This window comes from Rhyacophila brunnea, unplaced genomic scaffold (assembly GCF_057557595.1).
Source record: "Rhyacophila brunnea isolate RB1 unplaced genomic scaffold, BYU_Rbru_1.0 scaffold_2, whole genome shotgun sequence".
Taxonomy (NCBI): Eukaryota; Metazoa; Arthropoda; class Insecta; order Trichoptera; family Rhyacophilidae; genus Rhyacophila; species Rhyacophila brunnea.
Genome location: NW_028232859.1, coordinates 11,145,121 through 11,172,453, shown reverse-complemented (window position 1 = coordinate 11,172,453; position 27,333 = coordinate 11,145,121). Strand labels below are relative to the sequence as shown.

The window sequence follows — 27,333 nt, the reverse complement described above, 5'->3', positions numbered from 1 at the left end:
CCAGATTTAGCCCCCAGTGACTTTTTCCTTTTCCCAAACTTAAAAAAATGGCTAAGTGGACAACGTTTTTTTTCAAATGAAGAAGTCATCGATCGGACAAATGCTTATTTTGAGGACCTTCCGAAAACTTACTTTTCTGACGGTTTAAAAAAAATTGAGAAACGTCTAACCAAGTGTATTGAGCTCCAAGGAGATTATGTTGAGAAATAAAAAAAAATACAAAAATAAAAACTGTTTTAATGCTTTTTTCTAAGGACTTATTGACCCACCCTCGTATGTACCTATAGGAGAAAATAAGTTTTCCTCTTCAAGCATTTAGTTGGTGGTAATTCATAATTTACAAAATTAATCAATCTTTTGGTATTTGCAACATAAAAAAAATGTCTTTCGCTGGATAAACCCTGTCTCCATTCGGGTATTTTTTTCATTTGCATTTGCACCGCCTGTCTCAAACCGGTTTCAAAACGGACGTCTATCATCATGAAAGTGCCAGCACACGTAGCTCGATCACCGATATACTTCTTTTGGACATCACATCGGCGTTGCTAACCGAATGAGTTAGTGAAAAATGTATTATATTTATATTTTTTTTCCGACCATGTCCGATCTTAATAATATCATATGGGCCTCCACGGAGTGGAGGTTTGTATTAACAGATTTTGTTTTTACGAGAAATGGATGTCAGCCACTTGTTCAACCTATTAGGTCCATACCCTGACTCATACACAAATTGAACTATATAACTATATAAAATAAACCAAATATACTATAATTGTGAAGGATTGATTACAAACGAAAAATGTTATGTGTACTATTGTTTTTTCAAAATACTATATTTTTTACATCATTGTATTAAAATCACCATTAGGTATAAAAATATGACCAACACTGCTTTCTGTGAAAAATTAAAAACTATTTGACGTACAAGTGTAAACAGTTGACGCAGTGGGTTCCAAAGATCTAATTTAAAGCTTAAAATGTGGAAGATCGGTAAAAATTGAGCGACATAAGTTTTATAAACTAATGAGTATTATATTTGATAGATTTCAACCAGCGATGCAATACTTTGTAATTATGTCGAACAATTTAAGAAATAACAGTTATTTTATGGTTTATTGTGGGCTGGGTATCTTTATAATTTTCAAGAAAACTGTGGTAGTGTAGAACCAAGCTCGGTTGCCAAATAAGACTATTCATGACTGCTACTTAGCTCCCAGGTTTGAATCCCAAATAAAGTTAGTTATCACAATAATAATTTTCATCATGTATAAGGAATGGGCCATTCTGCATTCAATGTTTATGAAACTACGTATGTACTGACAACCAAATCTATTACAGCAGGCTCACTGTTACTGTTCTGTTTTTATTTAATTAAACTTCAGTCAAATAAAATATCATATTTATGCCAAGGATATTTTTATGAAAAATAATTCTTTCATGGAAATCAAATTACATATATCCAAGTCGAATTAACCAAAACTGTAGATATCTAGTCTGTATTCTATAAACTGGTGTACACGTCACACGGAAAGCTTTGTACCACCGTGTTCAACTGTTGCAGGTTTTCAATGGGAGGGAATGAGATGATGTTGAAGCGGGGGGGGGGGGGGAAACCGCACGCCAGCTTATAGAAAACAGACTCTACTAAATAAGTAGAGATAACTCAAAAAAATAGGTTAAAACTTTGCTTCGCAAAAATGTGAGAATTATGGAAGCCTAAACATGATTTTGTTTATTTTATCGTGTACTATCGATTTTTAGTATTCCTTGCGGCCACTGAGTGAGTGTGAGTATATGTTGATATTGGCGGAAAGCGGCGTTTAAATCCGGCAGTTGGGCCAAAATTCAGGTTGATTTTCTCTCTTCCAGACCCAATGAGTCCTTATCACCGGTTTGAGCGATTGGCTAACAACCAATCGTATAATCTGTTAAGATACCTCCTCATTGAGGAAATCAATGCATATGCATTCCAGTGTGAAGCGGAAGCAGTGAAAAAAACTTCATTCTAAATTCAGAGCATCATGGTGAAATTATAAAATCATTCAATTGTATATTGCTGGTAGTTAAATCAGACAGAAAAGGTTGCCGCCTCCAAGATCTGAGCCCAGATGCTATGCTTCAGATAACACCTATTAATGATTCGGTAAGTAATCCACCTATGTTGGCAATTTAAATAGATACCCCAATATTCCATGATATGCCTAGGTACCTATATTAATAATTTTTACAAGCCGAATCATTATTCAATTGTAAAAATGATCTTTAAATTAAAGTTCCTAAGACTTATTTGACATATTTTTTCATCTATGGGTAGGGTACACCATTAGGTATAATGAAATTATGACACTCATGTGTGTATGCACAGTATAATAAATAAAAAATAGTCTTTCGTTCAATCTAGTTTAATTTCAGTTTTCATAAAATGTTTATAATATTAAACTTATTATTACATTGTATGCTCGGGCAGTAAATTATTATTAAAAAATTTACAAAAGGTAAATAAATAAATATAAAAGATTGGTAATTGATTTTTTATAAAAAAAAACATGTAAACGATATAAACAAATAACCATGTAGGTATTTTTTCATACATAAAATACTATCGTAAAAGTACAACTCCTGTTTTAATTCCATTGACCGATTAACTTCTCATATTGACATTCTCTCTAATACATAATGTTATAACATATAAATTTTAAAGATAAATAATTTCTTATATTTTGACATACCATCTATAAATATTACAATAATCCTCATTATGTCAAATGCAATAAACATCATATTACAATATATTATATATTACACAGGATATTTATTTTGAAAGAAAAAATGATTCTAATATCTTAACATTAAGATTTATTTGAGCTTGCCTGGCAGAAAAATTCTAAAAACAGGAATAACAAAAATGTGTAGGTACCTACCTACTTACCTATAATTCAGAAACACTAATAATTGAGGTCAGATAACCTTCAGTGGTGTACTTTTCTGTAGACGATAATGGTATTCACATCAACTTCACAATAGAAAGCCAGAAATGGCACTAAATTAACAATCTAATCTGGGTGGTTATGACACTTCCCGCTTGACAATAATTAAGTCTCCATTATAAAATCCTTTACTAACAGGACAATTGACCCCTAATGATCATTACCAACATCAATATATCCCTAATTGCAATATCAATTTTAAAAAGGTAACTGTTGGATACTTAAAGACAGGTACAAAATCAAGAATGTCAAACACAATACTATTTTGAAGTCCAAATCCTGTAAAAAAAAATGTAGAAACTATTTTTAAAAACAATGATATATGAGTACGAAAGTCGCTGTATTAATTTTGTATGAAAACATAAAATCCTTCAAATAAAAATTGACAGGATTAAGAGGTTATCATTCTACTTTGATCAGTGTAATGTCAAAAAATATTTTGTAAAACCCTCGGGTCAACATGTTTTAAATAATGTAAAACGAAGCAAAGACCTATTTTTCCGGTAAAAACGCAGCTTTCTGGATATTGTGGGTGTGCCTCAGGGACGAGCAGAAATCCATGGGCATTGGACGTTGGGAAACATTAGTGAAAATGTTGATAAGTCATCAATAAAATCTCAATAAGGATACATTAAACGGTTATATATAAGAGGGGATAACGTGTAATAATAAAATAACACCGTATTTCAGATCTATTCAAACACCCAAAGTAAGATTCACAAACGGTCACTTGGTCGGTTACAAAAAATACTACGTACTCGTTTTACCAGCGGTAAGAACGCGGGAAAAACTACGCCGCCAAGTAAAATGCAACCTGGGGTTCGTTTTTTAGGTAGAAAAATCCTAAATAACGCCAGTACGACATTTTTAAGTGGTAAAAATGATTAAGACAGCGTTTTAACCCAATATGGCGGGCCAACAAGCGCTAAAAATACAAGGTTTGCATGCAAACACTTTGGTTTTTGACAATTTAGCCATTCCTATAGGACAATAGTACGTTTTAATTGTAATTTAAGCAGTAGAAATACTTTTTCTCAAATTACCTGAGTTTCTTTGAGGGATAATCTGCATAAAAACTAGAAAAAACACACAGAGACACAACACAGAGCACTTTACGTGTCTAGCCGAGAGACTGGCTTCAGTGATGGCGGACGTATGTGACCAGCGTCCTGAGGAAAATGTCTCAATAATCACCCCTGATCATTTATAAATAAAATAATAATATGCGGTACTTCAACATAACTTAAAAAACGTTTCACGAGTATTTTTATGACAGGATGACATGTGAAATCTTATATTTTTACGGATTATGAGGAAACCCGGACTGCCTCAAACAAAAGGGCAAATGGCGACCAGACAATAGTGCCGCCTTTCGGCAATTTTGCTAACTACTAAACTCTCATCATTGAATTTATATTTTCTAAAATAATGATTATAATGTTCGTATATTACTACAAGTTCAATTATAGATTCATCGGATTCCCTAAACATTTCGGATATTCGTCAAGACTGAGATTTTTGTCATTATGAGTAATATCATTATAGTATCAAAGCATCCCAAATTTACAGTGCGTATCGACCACACATTCGTCTTTTTTTCGTCATGTCACATCACAAGACAAACCACTCACACATTCAGAAATTCCATACAAACAATTTCTGGAAGAGCATGACGTGTATACAGATCTTGGCTGTATGCGTGCATAGGGATGTGCCGTCATACGTACATTGCGCATGCGCGTCGCGGCAAGCATGCGCAATCAAATTTATTTTATGCATACAACATTGTACAGATACGTATTTATTATGCATGCATACATACATATATAAGATTTATTATAAAATGCACATTTTTGGATTGTGTATTTTATGGCTATTTACGACTAAGTAAATTGGGGTGAAATTGTGGCATGATAGATTTTATTTAGAAATGTCTTACAAGAACAATACCTATCACAATATTATACCTACATATAAATTGATGAGAAATAAAAGCACATTTTTATAACGAGTATCCTATCTCGTCGGTACTACCTAGGTGAAAAATGTACCTACCTGGAAAGGTGTGGTATTCGGGGTAGTAGGCTGGTAGATATAGAAGCATAGATAAGTATAGAAGTCATGGCACCTGTTCTGATAGATTTTGTTAACCCCATTCCCTCCCACCGCCTTAAAAAAAAATATGGATAATTTTTCAAAATGCACCCCTCCCCAAACCATATTTTTGTGAGCTGTCGTAACGTGTCGGCTTTTCTCTTCGTGGGTCCCGGGTTGAAATCAAATGCAGTCTGTGGAAGCTCATATTTATGATCTTCTTAGGAACAGGCATGGTAAAAAAATAACAATTAATTTCTTGTTTTAAAAATAACTCATAAGCGTGAAAGTTTTGATAGAATATATTATGACGTAGTAGAGCGATGCCGAGCGAGAGAAAACAATGCAATAGACTTAACGGTAACAATAATTAAATTTACCAAATATAATTCGTGTACTCGCGTGCAGTAGGTACAAGAAATTGCAATCTGCGTCATTTGAAGGTTTCGTTGTTCCTCATTATTGGTTGATGTTTTAAATAATAGGAATGATGTCAATTTACTTCAAAAATTTCCCGATACCTACTTTTATAAGAAATTCAGATTATTTACCCGTTCTGAATAAGCGTCTCAATATTATACAAGTTAAATAGACGGATAACAAAGTTATTAAAGACTTTAGCACACATTGGCACCTTTTTAGAAAACCAAAATATAACGACATCCATATGGAATAGGTATGTGTGTTAAAATGACTAGGTAGGTACATAGATGCATATTTAGTAATATTATATTTGAACCACGCTTGATATTCTATTCATTAATTTTGGTCGGTTGTAAAAATTAATAAAAAACTCTTTGTGGCTTGAATATGAAAATTTCGATTAAATTTTGTTGTCCCTATTTAAAAATAGGTATTGAATCTTGCTCCGAAGAGAAATTTTTCAATTGATTTCAGAAGAAAACAAAGGAAAAATCCCAAAGATAAACACAGATAATGGGTAACTACTATTTTTGTGGGAATACTATAAGTTTTTACTAATTCCTGAAGTAAAATGTACCCACCCTAGATTGGTACCTACCTACCTATAACTGTTCAAATAAGATGTCCTAGGTACCTTTAAATTTAAAATAATGATACCATATCTATGGTTTATATCGATGTCTATGATTGAGTTAGTCTATGGCTGAACTATAGATAATATGGGAGGCAGGAGGCAGCACGTGTAGCAAAATAGTGACAGTTTAGTTATACCTAGTAGAACACTCAACTTATTCGTCAACAGTAAATCACACTTACTTCATCAACAGTAAATATCGTATAGTTTTATTCACTGACAACTTTAAACATTCGATGTATTCTAAGAGTCTGGCGTGATTTAGTCTTTTGATCTACAAAACCATATGAAAATGGGAAAAAAGCGCAAACTTGGTGATGAAACTGAAAATGGAAGTGAATTCGAACCAACACCTCGACATTTAGTAGTAAAACACGTTAAAAGCCAGGAAAAACGACTTATAATAATTCTAGAAGGTGCCCAATTGGAAAGTGTTAAGGTTTGTCATTAATAATCTGAATAATGCTCCGAAATGATGAAATGGATGATATTCACAAACTTACTTTCAAATGATCGATTTCCACTAATGGAAAAAGTAGTCTTCACATATCAATATACTATTGTAACTTATTAATCATAAATGAATACAAACACTATGAAAAGCTTTAATGATGTTAAACAATATTTTGACAAAACAAATGTATGCATCAGGTGCCTAGTTTCAGATTAAAATAATATATTTAAAAAGTGACATAAAGTTATATCGATGAACCGAAAAATATATAGGTAGGTAGGTAGTATTATTTGGTTGTAGATTTACATCAAATAATGTAGGAAAGACAGCATCACGAATATTCCATTAATATATTAACAATTCATTAGAGATGATCTTTATAATATGTATCCGCATCCTATTTATTTTTTTAAAGGTAATTAAACAACCAACATCAAACAAACAACCAATATAGCATTGACAAAAATCTTCATTTTGATACTATCATAATACTACTAGTTCTACCATGTAAACGCTAATTCAATTAAAGCAATTACTTCTATTCAAATAAAACTTCTGTTAAAATCTTGAATTTCAATTATATTTTACTTTTTCTTCTAGGTGGGCAAGAATTTTGAGCTTCTGAACTGTGACGATCATGCCAATATTTTAAAGAAAAATGCTCGAGATCCGGGCTCGTGTAGACCCGACATCACACATCAATGTCTTTTGATGTTAATGGACTCACCTTTGAACAGAGCTGGTCTTCTGCAAGTGTATATTCATACAGAGAAAAATGTTCTCATTGAAATTAATCCACAAACCAGAATACCTAGAACGTTCAAAAGGTTTTCAGGACTTATGGGTGAGTCTCAATGAAATCATTTCATCATACAGTAGAACCTCGATTATATGGACATATTAGGGATTAAGGCAGTTTGAAAAGTCAGTTATATAAAAACAAACAAAATCCTCTTTGTATGATATATCCAGACACACCCGTTGTGGGGTGACGTTAATGTTCGATGTCGATGTGCTTGCTATTGGTAATTCTGTTTTGAAAAAAGAATCAAGTTTTGTTTTCACTTTTGAAGTCTGCTGTTTTTTTATAATCAACTTTCTAAAATTACGAAAATGCGTGTAATATATAGTTGAATTTTGTTATCTGATGAATGTTATTTGATCATGCCCAGAACATTTTTTTACAAGCGATGACAATTGGATTTAAATTTTCACATTTGATTGAATATTTTGTCCGTTATATCGAGATTCTACTGTACTTATTGATGAAAATTTCAAAACAATTAATAATGTTTAGTTGAATCTCCACCTCCTCCCTCTCTTTTTTGACTTTAAATAAAAAAAATATCCATTGCTAAATCATAATAAAAGTAAAAATTCAATCTGAAATATTGGTTTAGATATTTTTATTAGGAATAATTCAGCATACAATTATTCAAAATTTGTTTTTGGCAACACTAAATAATATTATTTTCACAAATCTATTTTTCTCACTTCTCACAGCTTATTTTCAGTTTGGACTCACCTTCACCTTCTTTCTTCTTAAAATATAACACCTCACAAGATATAAAACCTCATTGGCTGCAAATTGCTTCATATCAATCAGGCTGTCCAATGAATGGCCTCGATCGCATTGCAAAATATGAGAAATTATATATATGTCAAACCTATGGGAAACTATAGGCCTGCCTATTCTATGTTTTTATATTTTTTTATGCTATTGTTTTTTATACATACAATTTATTTTAACTGGCCTGGACACCACTGCTTTAGTGTAACTCACATTATGCTAATTTTAGATTAGAGCTTACAATCCACAATTTAATATTATATTTGGTTTGTCATATTTATAATATTATGAGTGGTCCTTCAACACTCTTAATAATCGTAATCTGTTTCATTTTCTGTTACAGTTCAACTTTTACACAAATTTTCAATAAGGGCCACAGATGGTTCCTTAAAATTATTGAAAGTCGTTGCAAACCCAATCACCAAACATCTGCCTGTTGGAGTACAGAAAGTAACAATGTCTTACAGTGCTAAAGAGGTGGTCAAACCGAAAGACGTTGTTCCAAAAGATGACCAGCCAATCGCTATTATTATTGGAGCCATGGCCCACGGAAAGGTCGATGTGGATTACTCAGAAACCCTAATGTCTATTAGTAATTATCCATTATCTGCTGCATTGGCATGTACAAAATTGTGCTCCGCATTTGAAGAGGAATGGGGCGTAGTTTAATTTATAATAATTTAATTATCAAGTATAAAAGTATTCATAAAAATATTACAAAGTGAGTTTTAATTATGTGCTTGGAAATATACATATTTAAAGTGTAAGCATTTTGCTTTTCTTGATTTTTTGCTAGATTTTCATGCTGGCCTGGCCTCCTTAACACAATCGCTGCGTACCTTTTAATTACTGCATTAAAAATAACATGCTAATTGGATCACGCAGCACGAAAATGAAATTTACTTTATATTACAAAATTAAGATTGAAGCAGCGATCTAAATAAGTTTATGAACTAGTGCGTTCGATAATTTTCAGAAAATATAAGTGTAAGTTACTTTTGTTATATACCTACCTACCTAACTTTGACAGACGACATAGTTTTGTACTGACATATTTTTTTATGATTGTTCAATTACTAATACATATACAATATCCAGACATTGAAGATTTCGGTAAGCGAATCCTGGAATACTAAACCCAAATCCTATGGAATGATACAAAACTTTTTGACAAAACGACATAAAATCTTATTATTCTACTTTATTAAGGGGACGCTCTACAGAATTGCCCTTGAGAATTGAAAATATGATTTTTTTACATGTGGTCCGGAATTGTTGCTCTACTGGTAATATGCAAAGGTCGCCGACAATGCTTTGGTCTAAAGTAATAATAATGATCTCTTATTTAATTTAAATCATAACACTGTCAAAGTGTATAAAATATGGGGTGACCAAAAAATGATATCTTCTAATATACGTAAATGTTACTAAATTCAATTTGTTAATCAGGTGTTTGGTGGAAAACATTGCAACCAATATGATGGATAGCCACGATATAAACTTAATAATAATATATTAATACCGTTTTAACCTGAAATTGTCCGAGAGGATGTTGAAATACATATCTACCTACATTTTTATTTCATGTGCTATCCAAAAAACATTATTAATGAATAGTATTTATTTTGAATATGTAAGACCTATTACATAACTATTAAAAAAAAATAGGTACATATTGTTTAATTCTAATGCATATTTAAAAAAAAATAATATAGTGATGTCTGTTTATTATAAAAGAAAGTGACTTTTTATTAAAAGAAATGAAAATATAATTAATTATATTTTCATTCCTTTTAAAATGGAATTCTACCAAGTAAATGCTAACTCAATTAATGACTTTTTATTACTTACCCGATTAGTTTAATTAATTTAGTCTGACACTTTTACAAACAAGTAACGCAACTTTACTTTTAGTTGGTAGGTACAATAATTATTAATTAATAAAAGCCAATGCAAGAAATAATTTATACTCATAAAAAATGATTATTAACGTGGTCACCCATAGATTTTTTTTATTAAAAGCTAGCGATCGCAGACAAAGACAAGACAAGGCAAGACAAAAAAAACTGCCGACTTTATCGAATCAATCACCCAGGGCTGTCGAAGACGTCTTACTTGTTTTTATGATAAATTGTTTTTAATTGTGTGCAATTTGGCGGGAAAATATAATATATACAGTTGCTTACCATTCGGTTATCCCATGAGCTGGGTTTTGTTTACTCTTTTGCTGACATCCTACAGTTTTATCTGATATTATAAAAGTCACACAGTACAACAGTGTTTAAATCTAATATGTAATTGCACCGGTTTAATTAAAAACTATAACGAAATTAACATTTTAATGATTTACAGATTTTCCTATGTTATATCAACTTAATAGCAATTTTAATGAGACCAGATACATATTACGATATATCCAAAATACACATCATCAGATAATATGTGAAATATTTTGATAAGCAAAAAAATAAGAACAATACAAAAATAACATAACATAATCAGCTAGTCTTTTCATAATTATTTTAGATGAATGTTGTATGCCGTTTGACGCTTGGAAGTATGTAATTATTCCATCTGTACAGTAAGCTATTTTTAACTTTAAATTTGTAACTCTTTAAAACGTAAAATTAGATTGATATTATTTTGACAGCCCTGTATTCGTTCGGCCGGTTTCAGGTAACGTCGCATACATGTTATGTTTGAAGGGAATAATAATAATGATGTTCGTTCGACCGAGAATTGTAATTAATAATTATTGCGTTTCTTAAAATAAATCCCCGATGGTTAGAGGTTTTTGAGGTTAGACTGAATTAAAATGACGTCCTTTCAACGCTGAGGTTTATTTCTGACTAAACTATGAATGACCTTGTTCCTGTTCAGCTGAGTCTTAAGGCTATACTTCAGCTGAGGCATGGTCTAAAACGATCGTGACTACGCGACGCGCAGATTGTGCAAACGACGCGTGACGAACAAAACAATTTGTCATAAAAATTCAACATGCGTCCATTTAATGTTATGTATATTGTTATTTAAGTAATAATAATAATATATTCATTGACATGTTTTGTTTTTCGAGTAAAAACGTAACATCTTTACACGATTTAAGAATTAATTCCTCCGACACCATCACAAAACAAATTGACGTGCTCACAGGTTGACTATCGCTCTCCGATTGGCAACGCTTGCGAAATTACGTCCCACCTATTGCTGAAAATTATTTGCCGTTTCACTGAAGTATGCTCTTAAGCCATTGGAGATAGTGTCGAGGATTTCATGAACCGGAGCTGTGGTCCAGTTTGTTTCGAGCGCTGGATTGAAGAAACTGCATTATTATATCGTGCATGTGACTATGGTGAGTTAAGGTCGCCGTGAAGGATTTCAGATCATGCGACTAATGTACAGCCTCAATGTTTCTATAGTTAGTTACCAATCCAATTATACTATAATCGTTCTGGAAACACAATCAAACTTCAATTATCGTGAAAAATCATTGGTTTTCAGTCTGAACATGGCTCTTGTGTGAATTCAAATCTTCTGGATTACCATGTTTCAAAATCATGTAAAATTTGTGAAAAACTACAGTACTCTCAGTAATCCGCCACCCCAAAAACCGGACAAGTGTCCAATTAGTGAAAACGGCAGATTATAGTGCATAAATACGAAATATTATAAAAATTAAGACAGGTATTTCGTAAAAATAATTTTTATTGAGAAAATTTTTTATGATCAAAATCAATTATGTATTAAATTATACATATTAATTATATACTAAGTTTATTAACTACATACATATCAAACAGTAAACCACTTGTTCAGTGTTGTTTATTTTTTTCTGAATATTGTTGGAAGATTGTGTCATCTCGTAATTTATGCAACATGAACGACGGTTGCATTATTTTCCTCTGCCCATTTAACGGTAACGCATCAGTCCCGGCTAGTGCATCTTCTGATTTGACTATATGAGCTGCGGTCGGTTGACAATTATTATTGCCTTCATCCTTAGAATTCAAGCCTCTTCATGTATTTACGAGCTCGTCTTCAGTCGGAAGTTGCGCATACTCCTCAGAACTTTCTGCTATCCATTCTTCTAAATATTTCAGAATCAATAATTCTTCTAATGGAACTAAGTCTTCCGGTTCCCAGTTTTCATCATCTTGATTCATGGAGGGCCACAGCTTTTTTCACGATTAAAGTGTTGCTCGTCCCGGTAGGTTGTTCCATGCCTCTGCTACGTTAAATACAACGACGGATAGCTGATATAGGCACGTGGCAGACTATTGAATTTAAATACGAATACCGGCGAATTACAGAGCTTGATTTTGTGATTTTAACTAGTAGTTGTCGGATAATCGAGCGGCAGATTACTGAGAGAGTACTATATTTACAACTCCACTCGAGTAAGTAATCACAGCAAACATAAAAAATGGCAGCCATTGAGTACCTATGTAAGAAAATCAGAATGGCAACTGAGCGATCTTAATATTGGTGGAGTTTACCAACTTAACCGTGCTATATAAGACTTTCTATTTAAAGCCAAAATTATTTGGTTTAAGCATTGCATTGTAGTATGTAGCGTCCGGCAACCGGACAAAACAGAACAGCCAGGGGAAATATAAAACATTCATTTTTGTGGAATCTATTTATTAATTAAATACTTTAAGAATTAATAATATGATAATAAATTTTTAAAAATTAAGTTTATATAAGTAAGTACAAATCGCACCGTGAGTGTAAAACCAAGGCATCTGCAAATTTTCGATTTTGAGATTAAATGCAAAACAACTGCAAAAGTCGTGAACTTGATAATGTAAAAGTGAAGTAACTGAAAGAACATGCAATATAATGTACCTAGATATAAACCAAATATTATGGTTTTTTTTTAGAAACTATATTTCTCCCAACAAAACGAAGACTTCAAACCCTAATATATCCAAAATATGTCTTTTTCAGATGCCTTGGTTTTACACTCATGGTGCGAAATCATCAACTTTTTATTCGGTATATTATATACATTTTTTTACAAAACCGTTATTTTGAAGATAATGCATAGACCCCAATAGACCCTTAGTAATCGAGTGGCATGATTATCAAAATCAAACAAATAGATTGAGATTTTTACTCCGAATGGCCAACATTCAGTGATTACATTATTAAATTTTATATACCTACCTATTCTATATATAAAAAATGCACTATTTTCAAAATACGGTTTTGTAAAAAAATGTATATATAAGGTGATTCGGGGCAAGTGTAACTTTGGGGTAAGTGTAGCTACTAAGATATATCAGTACTACAAATTGGATGATGCCATGTATGGTAAGGTGATAGCAGAGTCACTGATTTATAAAAATAATCATAAATGGTGTCGATACCATGTTTTTTGAGGTGACTACATAGATTATTCTCCAGACGACATTTTGAAGTCGACGAGTGAGATGGTAGCTGTTACTAAACTATTTTTTTTAAACACGGAAATCTGCACATTATGGTTGTAAAATTTGGTAAATATATGTGTTTTGATACCCTGCTTCACGTGTTGTTATCGTTTTACTTATTGATAAGCATTTTAAAGCTTTAATCGAGTAGACACACTTTCCCCACGAAAGTAAACGCGTGGGGTAAGTGCACGTTTGTTTTGTGTCACACTTCCTCCATATATTTTCTATGAATTCGCATAGTCATTATTTTAACTAGTGATGGGACACGACGCATTATTTATATCGATCGAAAAAATGTTCGTAATTGAAATAAAAGGTTTATAATTTTATTATTATAGTTTTATGTTAGCTAAGTAGGTAGGTACTCGGAAAAGTGCATGTGTTTAATTTTAATACATTAGATTTTAAAATAAGTACTCATCTAACATGTGATAATAATTAATGTGCATTTTTTCCACATGTAAATATAAACGAAAGACAGATAAAGGAGCTTACGACCAAGGAAAATTACAAAAAACAGTTGAATGTGTAAAAAAATAATCTATTGACAGGATATGAAGCTGCGAGAAAATACAGGATCCACGATCTACAATTAATTATTGCTCATGTTTACGAAAGAAGAGAAGACAGTTTTAGCAAAAGTATAATATTACCCAAAGAGATTGAAACATCTTTGGCAGAAAATTTGCATACGTTGGAAAAGCATGTCTCACAAAAAAGTAGGTAGTCCTCGAATTAATTGAACAGTATATTAAAGAAAATAATATTAACACACCATTTAAAAAAGTACCCGGACACAATTGATTTATAGGTTTTATTAAAGGAAATAAGTTATCATTTAAATGTGATGGTTACTTAAACCCTGACGACTAAAATTATTAAATATAGAACATGCTTTGCCCACTGATTCTCTGAATGCTGGTTGTCCAAATTCGAAAGGAATGCAAAAAGTCACACGTCGTTCCCGAACCGCCGTTTGCGGCCGGCGGCCGACTGAAGCTACTCCGGCCGGCGCCGCGCTTCTTTTGTGACTTTATTATTTTGTTTTCGTTACCGCTGCCTTTGCGATGTTTTTGTAACGAATCCGCCCGGGTGGTCTAGACAAAAGCATGTTCCATGCTAAAAACCGCAAGCCGTAGAATATGTTCGCAAAAAAGTTTGCGATCCTTTTGTAGTCAATTGGTACTATAACTTGTCTTATTAAACAGTACAATCATCAACCTGAATTTAAAAGATTGAGGATATATAATGTTGACTGTCAACTTGACATAACAAGTTTTTCCCATGATCCTTCAAAAAGTAAACTTGTTAGTGTCATCGTATTTCCGTCAACTACCTACGTTAATTAACAAAAAAATACGTCGTTTTTCTTTCGGGACATCACTAGCGCTTCATACCTTAGTATGACACACTTACCCCAAAAGAAAATGTTTTAGTCCATTTTGTTGAAATTCTATACTGTAGTTTTAACTCAAGACTCAATATCCATTAAGTGAAATATTACTTTTCTATGCAAATAATACATAGGTTAATGGTTTTGAAGTACTTTTGGAATAAAGATGAATTTAGTTACACTTACCCCAATATTGGGGTAAGTGTAACAAACTGACTAGTGATCAAAAAATATTAAAATGTCGTATTAAAGTAAGATAATACAGTGGGTTCATTCTGTACATATTAATTGTAAAGCTTTTGTAGACTCTACGGTAAAGTTTTCAGGTGTTTAAAACACACCTATTCATCATGAACCAGGTTGAAATTCATCCCATTGACTTATATGTTACACTTACCCCGACTCTCCTTATATTTTTGTGGATTTCATGATTTCGAGCCCTGATGTCAACTAAAAATAAGCAATGTCATTCACTTTTGTAACATTATCGGTCTTGTAATGTCTTCAGTGATGATTCTGTTGACTTGAATTGGATTTTGGATTGGTTTTCACTCAACAGTAGTTTCGAACTAATGTGTTGCCATAATATTACGGGTGTACTGAATTTCTTGAGAATGATTACCTGATTTATTCATTTATAACGAGACTGAAGTTTTTAAAATATTATAATTTTTATATTTTAAATGGAATGGAAAATATTTGACATTAATAATTTTTATTCAGATACAAAACAGCCATCAAGAATTGACAACTTTGTAATCTATGCTTTATGCTACGATTTCAAAATGGTAGGCGACAGCGTTTGAATCGCCGTCAAAAGATAGATAGTAAATTGTGTAGAATGAAGAAAAATGTGGATTATATTTAATATAGGAACGGGACAGCGTAACTTTTTAATATCCCGGTTTTAATTTAAGATGAATCCAGTGCATAAATGTCGTAACTATATGAAAATTATCAAGTCGACTGTGCCGCGGGAAACTTGACTGACTGCCTGTTAGAAAATATTTTAATGGCCGCGATGTTATCAGACGGTGTTGGTATTTGGTGTACGTTCGAGCCTTACTAAGTAATCGGTGAGTTAGTTGTGTTGCGAATGAGCGCAAGAATATCTAGAAATAACTCATTACGTGTTTTGATTTATCGGAAAAATGACAAGAATTTATGTAAACTCCACACCCAATATCGAAAACAAAGACAGAATTTTACAATTTGTTTGCGGATTTCACATTTATTTTGGTAGAAAATTTTAGTATATGCGGTATACATTGGCCCACGATAATTATATGGCTTTACATTGATTTAAAAATGGTTATTTTTTTTTAAATAGCTACAACATCGAGTCCCATCTGCCACATAGTATAATTATTTGATCGCTCAGCTGTTAACGAATTTTCGCGGCAGCAATGCCTTTTTGACATTAAATTGGGTTGTTTATTATGTAAATATTTTCCCTAGACTAAATAAATACCATTAAGATTGCTTAATAATTTGTCATTTATCGACAGTTGGATTCTTCCCGTTTTATTTTATTTATACAAGAATATTAGTCTTAATTATGATGATAAACTTGACGTCGATAATGGAGGCAAACCTTTTTACATAGGTACCTGGGTACTTCAATAGGGATTCGATGGTAATGTAATCGTTACTCACCAAAATTGTGTTAACTTACCTACCTGAATATCTAAATTAAACCATGGTAGAATTTATGTGTCAGCAGTCCTGTGATTTTCTTGTTTGCAGTTGAATTAAACAGAAGTCAACATATTTTAACAGACTATTCCCTCGAATAGTGTAAAATGTCATCACAGTATACATCTACATAAAATAAATTTTCAGTGAGTATGCTGAAATATTTGACAGGGAGGGTGTACTTTGGCCTTTAGTACCATCCAAACAATGCCGAAGGATTGCCCTGGTTCCATTTATTACGTCCATGCCAGTGGCGAAGGGTGGAGGTAGACTGTGGAGAACCGACAAATAGTGCACCCTAAACTTTGTTAGTCATCCTTATTTGTTTTCATTGGACTAAGAATACAAATTACAGATGCTATTGGGGTTCTTGTCAGTTTAAGGGAAGCCAGCGAACAAGTTTTGAAAGCCGATATACTGGGTTATTTGTTAGGTTAAGTTAGGTTTTCATTCTTGAATTCATGAATTTTGTCAAAATCGGCTATGAATATTAGCGAGGTTCCCGCCTGGCTTCCCGTAAACCGACTTGTACCGGTATTGGTTAGTTTATAAAATTCCATTAAACCCTGCCTAAGCCAAACCGTAATAGTGGAGGTAGGCTGTGGAGATCCGACAAAAATAATGGAGACTTGTCAGCCATACATATTTGTTTTCGTTAACTAAGAATACAAATTGCATAATATGGTGTTGGTTAGATTTTAAAAATCAATTAAACCTTGCCAAAATCAAACCATAGATTAAAAAAAAAAATAGTGCACACTTTATCAGTTATACTTGTTTGTTTTCATCCAACTAAGAATACAAATTGCAGATGGTGTGTAGGTCAGATTTTAAATTTTTAAAATCAATCTTCAATTTAAAAAAAATTACATACATATTGTTATGTTTTAATGCCATAGTTTTAGATATTTTGTGGATGGAAGAATATTTTTTATCTATTATAGTTTATAGGTTAGACAAGGTTTAATTGAATTTTAAACGCTAACCAACCTGCAATTTGTATTTTTAGTTTAATGAAAACAAATAAGTATGTCTCACAAAGTTTAGTGTGCACATGTATGTTGAATCTCCACAGCCTACCTTCATCCTTGGCCACTGGTCCATTCTAAGAACCATTTAAAGTTCAGATAACTGTACAATATAGTCTACAATTAATTGCAAGGCTCCGTTTTAATGTGTAATTAAATAAAGTTGCCTAAATTTTTAGCACCCACAAAATAGAAAATAAACCATGGATGCAATTCTGATCATAGATGTATTAAATAAATAGATGGACAGAAATATTACTAAGTATTTTGCCAAGAATCGACAATGCTGAACCCATTGTGCTACTACTACAGATGAACTCGGTTATTACGAGGAAAATGGGACCGACTGAATTTGCTCGTTATAAGCATTACTCGTTATATCGTTATATAACATTTTTCGCGGCACGTTCTATTTAAGCATAGAACATAAAAAATCTGAAAACCATCGTAGAAATTCCCGAAACAAGCATAGCATTCATAAATTTTGAAAATTTGTCATGATATCCCACCATATCTTGTCATAATTATGATACATAACGTCATTGAGCTATTAAAACTGACAAATTTTCTCTGGGAGCGTCTGGGGGTTTGTATGGATGGATTGACTATTATTTTACAATGAATAAAATCATCCTGCTTTCGGTAATTTCATACAAGTTGCCATGACTAAGACGGGACTCACAAATCTTTTTAGTTATTTGCAAAAATACGGTTTTCACTTTTCCATATCGCTTTCAGGGTGAATGTACGACTCCCCATCGGTTGCAGGACTGAACCGACAATATGTCGGAGTTCACATCCAAAGAGGAATCCTCTCACGGGCCTTTAAAGAAAACTCCTTCCAACTTCTCTCAGATGGCAGTGGTGGCTCAAAATACTTTTCCCCGATTGGGAAACACTTCAGTTAGCGCCAGCGCCAATCCGGTTATGGTTGCGCCATTCGACAGGCTGCCTCTGGTGCATTGCAGTAAACTTGTGATGCCTCTGGCTGGACACTTGACTGAAATTGTTATGCAAGAAAAGACTGATGATGTGTCCAAGAAATCAAGGTATCCATTTTATTTTAAGGGCATTCCTATACTCCGACATACGGGTGGGGAACCATTCCATGTTGGAAAAGGTCACGTTAAGTTATCTAATATATAGTTAGTTAAATATATAATCTAATATATTTAACTACTATGTACTGTACGACAACATTATTTAGGCGACAACAGGAAGTCGCCCTTGTCGCGTATAGAATATTTCTCAGTGATGTCATTTTTTGAGAAAACAAATCCCGCGAAATTAGGCTTTTAATTTATAAGTATCAATTCTATTCTCAGTAAGTAATTAATTATTTAGAAATGTAATTATTGTTCGATAAGTATCAATAGAAAAATAATTTCAAATAATTTCACCCCTTAATTATTACAATTATATTAGGTTAATTAATACAGCTTAATTATTAAATTTGGAAGGAAATATATCATTGAACCCACATTAACTGATAATATTGCTGCAGGTATTTATTAATTGAATAATTAGGAGAACACAAATTATGACTAAATAAGTAGAAGCGAAAGATATAACATATTCAATATTATTTTGATGACCCAATCACATTTTTTTATAATTTACAAATGATGTCTTTTATATCGTATTTTTAGTAAAATTGTAAAAGTGTTTAGTAAAAAAAAAACACATACTGTGAAAATAATTTTCTATAAATTAAATTATATCCACCTGACTTTTATAAATTTTAAAACAATATGTACTTACTTATCGGTTTAAAAATACAAGGACAGTTATTTATTTTAACGCTATGGTAGTTGTATTCATATCATCATGGTAGTCTCCAGATTTTGATTGAGATTTAAATACTACCAATCCATTATTAATAAACCCATTTTCACTCCCAGCATGTATTATGCATAATCGAGGACCAGCGGATTCCGGTTTCAAAACTCCTCTAATATCATCACTATGCCAACATTTATTCATAACATAGGATGCGTGAAAGTATGTTTCATCTACATAGAATACAGGACGATTATCACCAAGTCGATTATTTCGCATAGTGTTGAGATATCTACCTCTCCACGCAACTATGTTGTGTCTGTCTATGATAACATTTCTTTTAGAAAGGCTTTTTTTAAATTTAAGCCCTAGCTTATGTAACCACACGGTAAAAATTCTTTGTTTCCTTGAAAGTCCATGCACTCTCTTAAAGAAACCAGTAAGTTTTGCAGCGTCGGAACTTGTTTGCGGACAGTATAAAACTCCTGCACTTTTTGACGTATGGTACATAAGTCCATACTGTCCAAAGCAATCTTATTTTTTCCGCGGCGTTTTTTCCAGGCGTTACGATTTTTGAAAAGGAGGCACTCGCTGTAGTCATTTCTTTCTTGATTCTAGAAACTGTCCTTGGGGATATTCCTGTAAATTAATGATACACTTCATATAAGTATCTACATACGAGGGTGGGTCAATAATTCCTTAGAAAAAAGCATTAAAACAGTTTTTATTTTTGTATTTTTTTTTTATTTCTCAACATAATCTCCTTGGAGCTCAATACACTTGGTTAGACGTTTCTCAATTTTTTTTAAACCGTCAGAAAAATAAGTTTTCGGAAGGTCCTCAAAATAAGCATTTGTCCGATCGATGACTTCTTCATTTGAAAAAAAACGTTGTCCACTTAGCCATTTTTTTAAGTTTGGGAAAAGGAAAAAGTCACTGGGGGCTAAATCTGGCGAATACGGTGGGTGGTCGACCAATTTGAACTTCAATTCTTCAATTTTAGCCATTGATCGTAAACATGTGTGAACATGGGCATTGTCCTGATGAAAGAGGATTTTTTTCCTGTTTAAATGAGGCCATTTTTCTTCAATTTCGTTTTTTAGCTGGTCCAATAAAGATGCATAATAATCCCCTGTTATTGTTTTTCCTTTTTCCAAATAGTCAACGAAAATAATTTCACGTGCATCCCAAAATACAGTAGCCATAACCTTACCAGCTGATTTTACGGTTTTAGCCTTCTTTGGACATGGTTTGTCTTCGCAATCCACTGCTTTGACTGTTCTTTCGTCTCGGGAGTATAGTGGTGTATCCATGTTTCATCTACAGTCACAAAGCGACGAAAAAATTCATCCGGATTGCGTTGCATGAGCGACAACAGGGCTTTAGAGGCCACCACCCTATTGCGTTTATTGTCGACTGTGAGCAAACGCGGCACCCATCTTGCAGAAATTTTTTTCATGCCCAATTTGTCATGTAAAATAGAAATGACGCTACCTTTTGAGATCCCTGTAACCTCAATTATCTCACTCAACTTTAATCTTCGGTCACTTAACACCATATCGTGGATTTTATTGATCATTTCTGGTGTAGTCACCTCTACAGGACGTCCTGAGCGTGGTTCATCCTTTGTTGATGTACGACCACGTTTAAATTCATTTAACCAGTTATAAATAGTTGCAAGTGAAGGAGCAGATATGCCGTGAACTAAATCCAACTCATTTTTTATTTCCTTTGCTGTTAACCCTTTTATATTAAAATGTTTAATAACAGCTCTAAACTCAATTTTCTCCATTTTCCATTTTTCCATTTTCCACAAGCAAAATTTTTTTTTAAATGTACGAAAAACACACAACAACCCGACCAATCTGATTGAAACTTCGCAGCATACTGAATCGGTAGTGCCGCTGCATGAAAACAAACCGCTTACAGTACTAGTCGCGCCACTTGTCGGCTTTTCTAAGGACTTATTGACCCACCCTCGTAATTTTAAGCATTTTTGTAAATTTTACATCTCCGTAATAATTGATTTAATGACAGTAATGTTTATTCTTGAAAATATTCTTCTTGCCAATTTATTATTACACTGCCAGTGTACTTAAATGATCAATTATACTTAATTATTATATGTCTAAAAATATTATTAATATAGATTACGATACACACAACTACGTTAAAGCTCCCACCACCACCCGTCATATTATATACACAGCCGTGGATATGCACGGCCGCTTTCTATGATGCTTGAACTTCATAATATACAAACATATTTCCCAGAATTTGGGGAAATATTTCTAGTATTACAACACTGAATTTTGACATACCTGACAATGACCGCAACCCGTGATATGGTATTGTATAGGCTCGCCTTCTAAATGCGACTCTTTTTCTTCACAATAAATCAAAAGTTTACTAATAATAATTCGAACGTAACTTCGTATTGTTTTAGACATCTTTTGAATATAAAAAGCTTCAAATTACGTAAATTGATAGATGCGTCCCATGTGCATGTGTCCCACCCCTGGTCTTGCATAATATAATTTTTATGCATAATTATTATTTATTAATAAATAAATAATGAATTATTATAAGTTTTGTACTTTTCCATCTGAGTAACTTTTTATGATACCAGATTCGCCTTTCGGCATCTTCAGGCACTATGCACACTTACTAATATCAAATCTATAACTGAAGCTATTTTTTATTTAGCAATTATTATGTATGTTTAGTTCACAGAAGTATGTATTTTTGATTAAAAAACCAATCTCGAAATACTTGGTAATTCCAGTATTTGCAATCTCAGATTTTCAGGATTAAGAAATTGAGAGTGGCATCCTTTTCTGAATCCTTTGCCATTTGTGTTCTGTGTGGTAATTAGTAGAGAAAAGCTCTGGGTAATGATATTGTATTTGTTACAGCTTAGAAGAAATGGTGCTGATGTATGGCGATGGCCCGTTGATTGAACGCAGGAATTCCATACTGCTGAATGCTGAGTATGAGCACATACTGGTACCAGATTCTACCACAAATCAGCTGGACGGAAAAGCTAGGTTTAACTGCGGCGATGATGTCTTTGTTAAGCACAGAGATGGCAGATATTACTTGGGTAAGATAATGATCATCATCTCTGGTTCTACAATCCCATGTGGATCTTGCTCACCACCAAGATATCTCTCTTGCCTGCCTCACCTGACCTGTGGGTCTCCATTCTTGAAGACCCAGTATGGTGGCGTCTATTAACGCAGTCAAGCCATCTCACCTTGCATCTTCCAATTTTCTTCTTTCTACTGGATTTGTTGTCATTAGTATTTTTAGGGATTGTGTCCATTGTAAGCATCCCATTTTAATAAATTGTGTTATTTTCGAGTGTCGTACACATGCGATAAGCTGTACCTCATTTGTCAGACGCCAGTTTCTTCTATGGCTCTGAATACTTATATTACATGCCTTTTTACCCTGGCTGATATAGCTGTCATGTGTACCCATTGACCCAAGGTATACAAAGCTTTCTACAGTTTCTAAAGTGTAATCATCTATGGATATCGAACCATTTCCAAAAACTAAGCACACAGTGATATATTTTGTTTATATGGAGGTCAGTTTCTGGTAATATATTGTCAGCTTAACTGAGTTTTAAAATAATTCATGTTGTTTAAACTTTTGTCTCTGGTTTGTTAAATTGTTGGTGATACATTATTATTGAAAATGGCTTTCAGTCTTTTAGCTTATCTTTATTGAAATCCATCAATAGGTACAGTAATAATGGCCGATGCGGAAAATGAAAGATGGCTGGTCCGATTTGGTGATGAGACTGAAAGATGGGCCAGCGGGTCTGAACTGCGGCCTCTGACCGCCCCTGGCTCGGAGGACGCCCCTGCCATGTGCGTCGTCTGCAAGCTGAGGGGTGGAGAGATTCTGGCTTGCGATAAATGCGGCCGGGGTTACCATAGGATGTGTCATTCTCCCACGCCACAGTCTTGGATTCAAGGTTGGTTAATGAGCAATTCGGATTATAAATGTTGGCAATTACACACTCCATTTTAAACTTGCCGTAAGGGAAGTATGACTTTAATTTCCCATCAGTTATCACAAATATATATATTATTTGTTTCTCTTTAGTAGGTAGTTATATTATATTAGCCTTTGCTACTGGAAATTTACTTTGTGTTATGTATATCAACATTGCATATCGTCGTTGTGCCTTCAAAATCGGCTATGTGCATATTCACAAAACAGGTTTTTTGCACCAAAATTTTTATATTAATTCCTTCTATACCAAGGGAAAAAATATAATGATTATGATTCAATGTATGTATTCAGGAATTGCTTTGAAAAAATATTTCGATGTTGTAGGTGGCAGGCATTGTAATTTGCATTGTTTTTAGCCTTTCCTGTAAAATTTTGAAAAATACACAGCCGATTTTGAAGGCGCAACGACGATATATTTACCAATTAACCCAAACATAATAAGTCACAACTTATGGTAAGTTAGAACTCAGGTAGTGGTGTGGTAGCGGTGCCTACAAGTTCTGCTTGATTTTTAGCTTTTTGAAAATAATATTTACCCATAGCAAGCTTTTTGTCATATATTAAAAAGCTTCAAGGATGTCCGGAGAGATAAGTGATATGTTACTGTACATGTGATGGAACATTTTCATCTGATGACATTGTGATGTTATTTCTTACTCTTTGAACATAAGTTGAATTAGTTGTTAACCGAGTTTCATACAACATATTATTTAAATTATCTGATTAAAAAAACCTTTTGACTACTTTAATTTATGTATGTCATAATGAATCAACATCTAGCCAAAGTCAAGGAAGATATACTGATGGGAGAAGTCATTATATTTTACATTACAAAAGACCATACTTACAGATAACAGTACTAATTCCAAAATTGATTTTCAGTAGAAATTTTCTAAAAGGTGATTTGCATAAAATTATTATTTGTGTTTCACAGGGGCGTCGTGGCAATGTCAGCGGTGTGTGCATCAGAGATACAGAGTTGCCGCCCTTGAAAACAAAGCTAGCCGTAGAGAAATGCTTAAAACCAAAAAGATTTTAAGGCCGCCTGACACTTTACCTTACGATGTGAGTATTAGTGACTTAAAAGTTTGTTTACATTGTTAACAAATCATTAAATTAATCGTAGGTACTGTAGTTTTAACAAAGGCTCAGAAGTGAAGAACTCTCATTTTTTGTGTACATATTTTAGCGCATGCTATGGCCGGGTGGATTACTTACTGTTTTACACATATTAATGTTGTGAACTTAATATATATCAATAGTTTGATAAATAACATAATTTTACTGCCACTTAAACTTACCATTCGATTATAACTAGGATAATATAGTTGTGCTTCAATGATTTTTACACTTAAAAATCTCAGATTCTGAAAAATAGACCATTTTAAGATTTTGGTGTCTGACGAAGTGAGCGCCTCCTGCGCTTCAAAGAAGATCTCCAGTGACTGTAAGGTATTCTTAGTTAAAAGTGTGTATGTCTGTCTTTCAGATAAGCACATTACATTGGGATCCTCATCATCGAATAAACGCTGAACGCACTTACTGCTACTGCGGAGATGAGGGCGATTGGTTTGGCCAGATGCTGCAGTGTGCGCGGTGCAGGCAGTGGTTTCATCAAAAATGTCTCTCCTGTCTCAAATTTCCCCTTTATACCGGCGATAGGTGAGGATAATATTCCATCTTTCGGTGCTTATATTGTTTGGAAAAAACAAACCATTCTAAAGCTAGTAATGAATGGATATGATGTACGCAACATATTGGTGTTTATTGAATTACAATGAGATGAAATTTTACAACACTTTTACGATAAATTACAAGTGACATGTTTGCTTCTCAATGTTAATGTTCAGCTAAGAGAATCCTTCCAATTTGTCAGGGTAATGTGTTTAATGTGGGTATCTCTTTGGGGCTGGATAATGTCTTCAATTTTTATTTAAAGGGATGTAATGATTTTTATAAATACCCATATATATATTTTAATCTTACAATGGAGACTGTCTTTCCGGAAACGTGGAAACTCAAAGAGTACTCAAATTCATAGGAGTGATACAGAGTCATCTGTGGAGAACTATAGGCCAGTAGCAGTGCGAAGAGTGGAGGTAGGCTGTTGACATCCAACATAAATAGTGCACACTAAACTTTGTCAGGCTACAGCCTACCTGCACCCACATAACATTATTTCTAGAAAAATTTACTCCTGTCGGATGTCATACTTTTTTCTACAAAATGTTTTTTTTCTAGTGTGTATATGTACGAGTTGTTTTCAAATTATGTATATCGAGGGTATACTGACAGAAAGCATTAACTCATTAAAACAAGTTCTGAGATGGATCGCAAAAAGAACTTTAATTTTTTTTTCAAAGCGTTCTCCCACGTAGATTTTTTTATGATTTAAAAGATTTAAATTTACATTATAAAGACTAACCTTTATGGCAAACACAACATACGACATGTTACAAGTCCTGTATTTTGTATACGCAGAATGCATTAAGTCATTATCATGCTTTCTATCAGAATAAAAAAATAACAATATGATTTAACCCTTTTACTCCCAGCTGATTTAGCCTAGCATATGTGAAAACTCCCAAGGGTTTTTTGACAAAAAATCGTCGATTTAGTTTTTTTTAAATAAATAATTCTACGCATGTTTTAAAAATTTGAAACTTTTTTTGTGTGTTCTCAATGGTGTATAAAGCAATAATAAGTAATAATATTGATAAGTTTACATCAATAAAACAAAAGAAAAAAATAATGTATCAATATTTATTTGGAAATGAACGGATAAAACTATGTTTGAACTACAAAACAAGTGTGACAACATTTTTTTATTTATAATTGATATATCAAATTTTATAATATAATCTATTCTTATCTAGTAACAGAAAAAAAATAAACATTATTTCTCTATGAAATTTTTATAAAGTAATCAAAAAAAATCGAATAGTGTCAAGGTATTCAAGAATATTATTCAATTCACGAAATCGCAATAGAATTCATACAGTATCGAGGACTAACTGATATGGGAATGAAGTAATTTCAAAAAATAAGTTTCAAAGCACTAAATCATTTATAATAATATTTATTCATGTATTTTTTCACCATCCTACCAAAAGTACAGTGGCATCCATTGTTTGTTCCGGTCAGTTCATAAAAATTACAAAATTCATTTTGTAATGTGATATATGAATCATAAAACAACTAAAAGAAATATCAGAATTTAAAATGTGTCATAAAAATAATGTTTTAGTATTTTTATGACCCTCTTTGGTCTCAAGTTCGACAGCAGAGCAATTATGACTTGTGAGTTATTAGGGTATGACATAATTTATAAACAATGCTGACACTAAAATAAATGTTACTCACACCCAACACACAGTGAATATAGTGCTTTGTCTATACCAGACGAAATAGGACAGGAAAAAATTTGGAATAAATCGTAAATTTGGTTCCAAACTTTCGGCTGATGGATCGGCCCAGATGGAGTTTTCGCATAGGTATGGTGGGCCGAAATATCGGCCGAATGGGAGTAAAAGGGTTAATAATGTTTCTATTTTCTCACCATTATATCCTATGCCTTTGTGCGTTTTACCAGGACGTAGAACGTAAAATTGTTTACATTTTGGCATTTAAAACAGAAAAACAGCAAAAACTGAAATAATGCGTTCTGTCAGTATACCCTCGGTATTCAGTATAAAAAGAATGTTACATTCTGATATTTTGTATCTTATTCGTTAAATAAAAGAAATAGTTTATTATCATTTACAATGAGTGAATGTCATGGATCTAATCTATCTAGAACCTGATAGTATACT

At 33.0% G+C, this 27,333-nt stretch overlaps 4 protein-coding genes across 9 annotated transcripts in view; 2 read left to right on the top strand and 2 right to left on the bottom strand.

Moving 5' to 3' along the window:
- Positions 1-4,341, bottom strand: part of LOC147071849 (homeotic protein female sterile-like) — a 70,944-nt gene extending 66,603 nt beyond the window's left edge. For all 6 annotated transcript variants that reach the window (XM_085946777.1, XM_085946773.1, XM_085946775.1 and 3 more), the window contains exon 1: positions 4,031-4,341. The gene's annotated coding sequence lies outside the window, so the exon portion shown is untranslated. The remainder of the gene's footprint in view (positions 1-4,030) is intronic.
- LOC147071847 (uncharacterized) overlaps positions 1-27,199 on the bottom strand; it is a 383,531-nt gene extending 356,332 nt beyond the window's left edge. Inside the window, exon 1 of the mRNA XM_085946786.1 lies at positions 27,081-27,199. The gene's annotated coding sequence lies outside the window, so the exon portion shown is untranslated. The remainder of the gene's footprint in view (positions 1-27,080) is intronic.
- LOC147071848 (ribosomal RNA small subunit methyltransferase NEP1) lies at positions 6,257-8,883 on the top strand. The gene is made up of 3 exons (XM_085946917.1): positions 6,257-6,577; positions 7,193-7,436; positions 8,506-8,883. Exons 1-3 carry the CDS (start codon positions 6,425-6,427, stop codon positions 8,829-8,831), a joined length of 723 nt encoding a protein of 240 aa, XP_085803043.1. The 5' UTR covers positions 6,257-6,424; the 3' UTR covers positions 8,832-8,883.
- The window catches only part of Pcl (polycomb protein Pcl), a 31,068-nt gene continuing 19,504 nt past the window's right edge, over positions 15,770-27,333 (top strand). The window contains exons 1-6 of the mRNA XM_085946779.1: positions 15,770-16,069; positions 18,455-18,765; positions 22,411-22,598; positions 23,244-23,480; positions 24,456-24,586; positions 25,011-25,183. Coding sequence (XP_085802905.1) covers positions 18,500-18,765; positions 22,411-22,598; positions 23,244-23,480; positions 24,456-24,586; positions 25,011-25,183 — 995 coding nt within the window. The 5' untranslated portion in view covers positions 15,770-16,069; positions 18,455-18,499. The remainder of the gene's footprint in view (positions 16,070-18,454; positions 18,766-22,410; positions 22,599-23,243; positions 23,481-24,455; positions 24,587-25,010; positions 25,184-27,333) is intronic.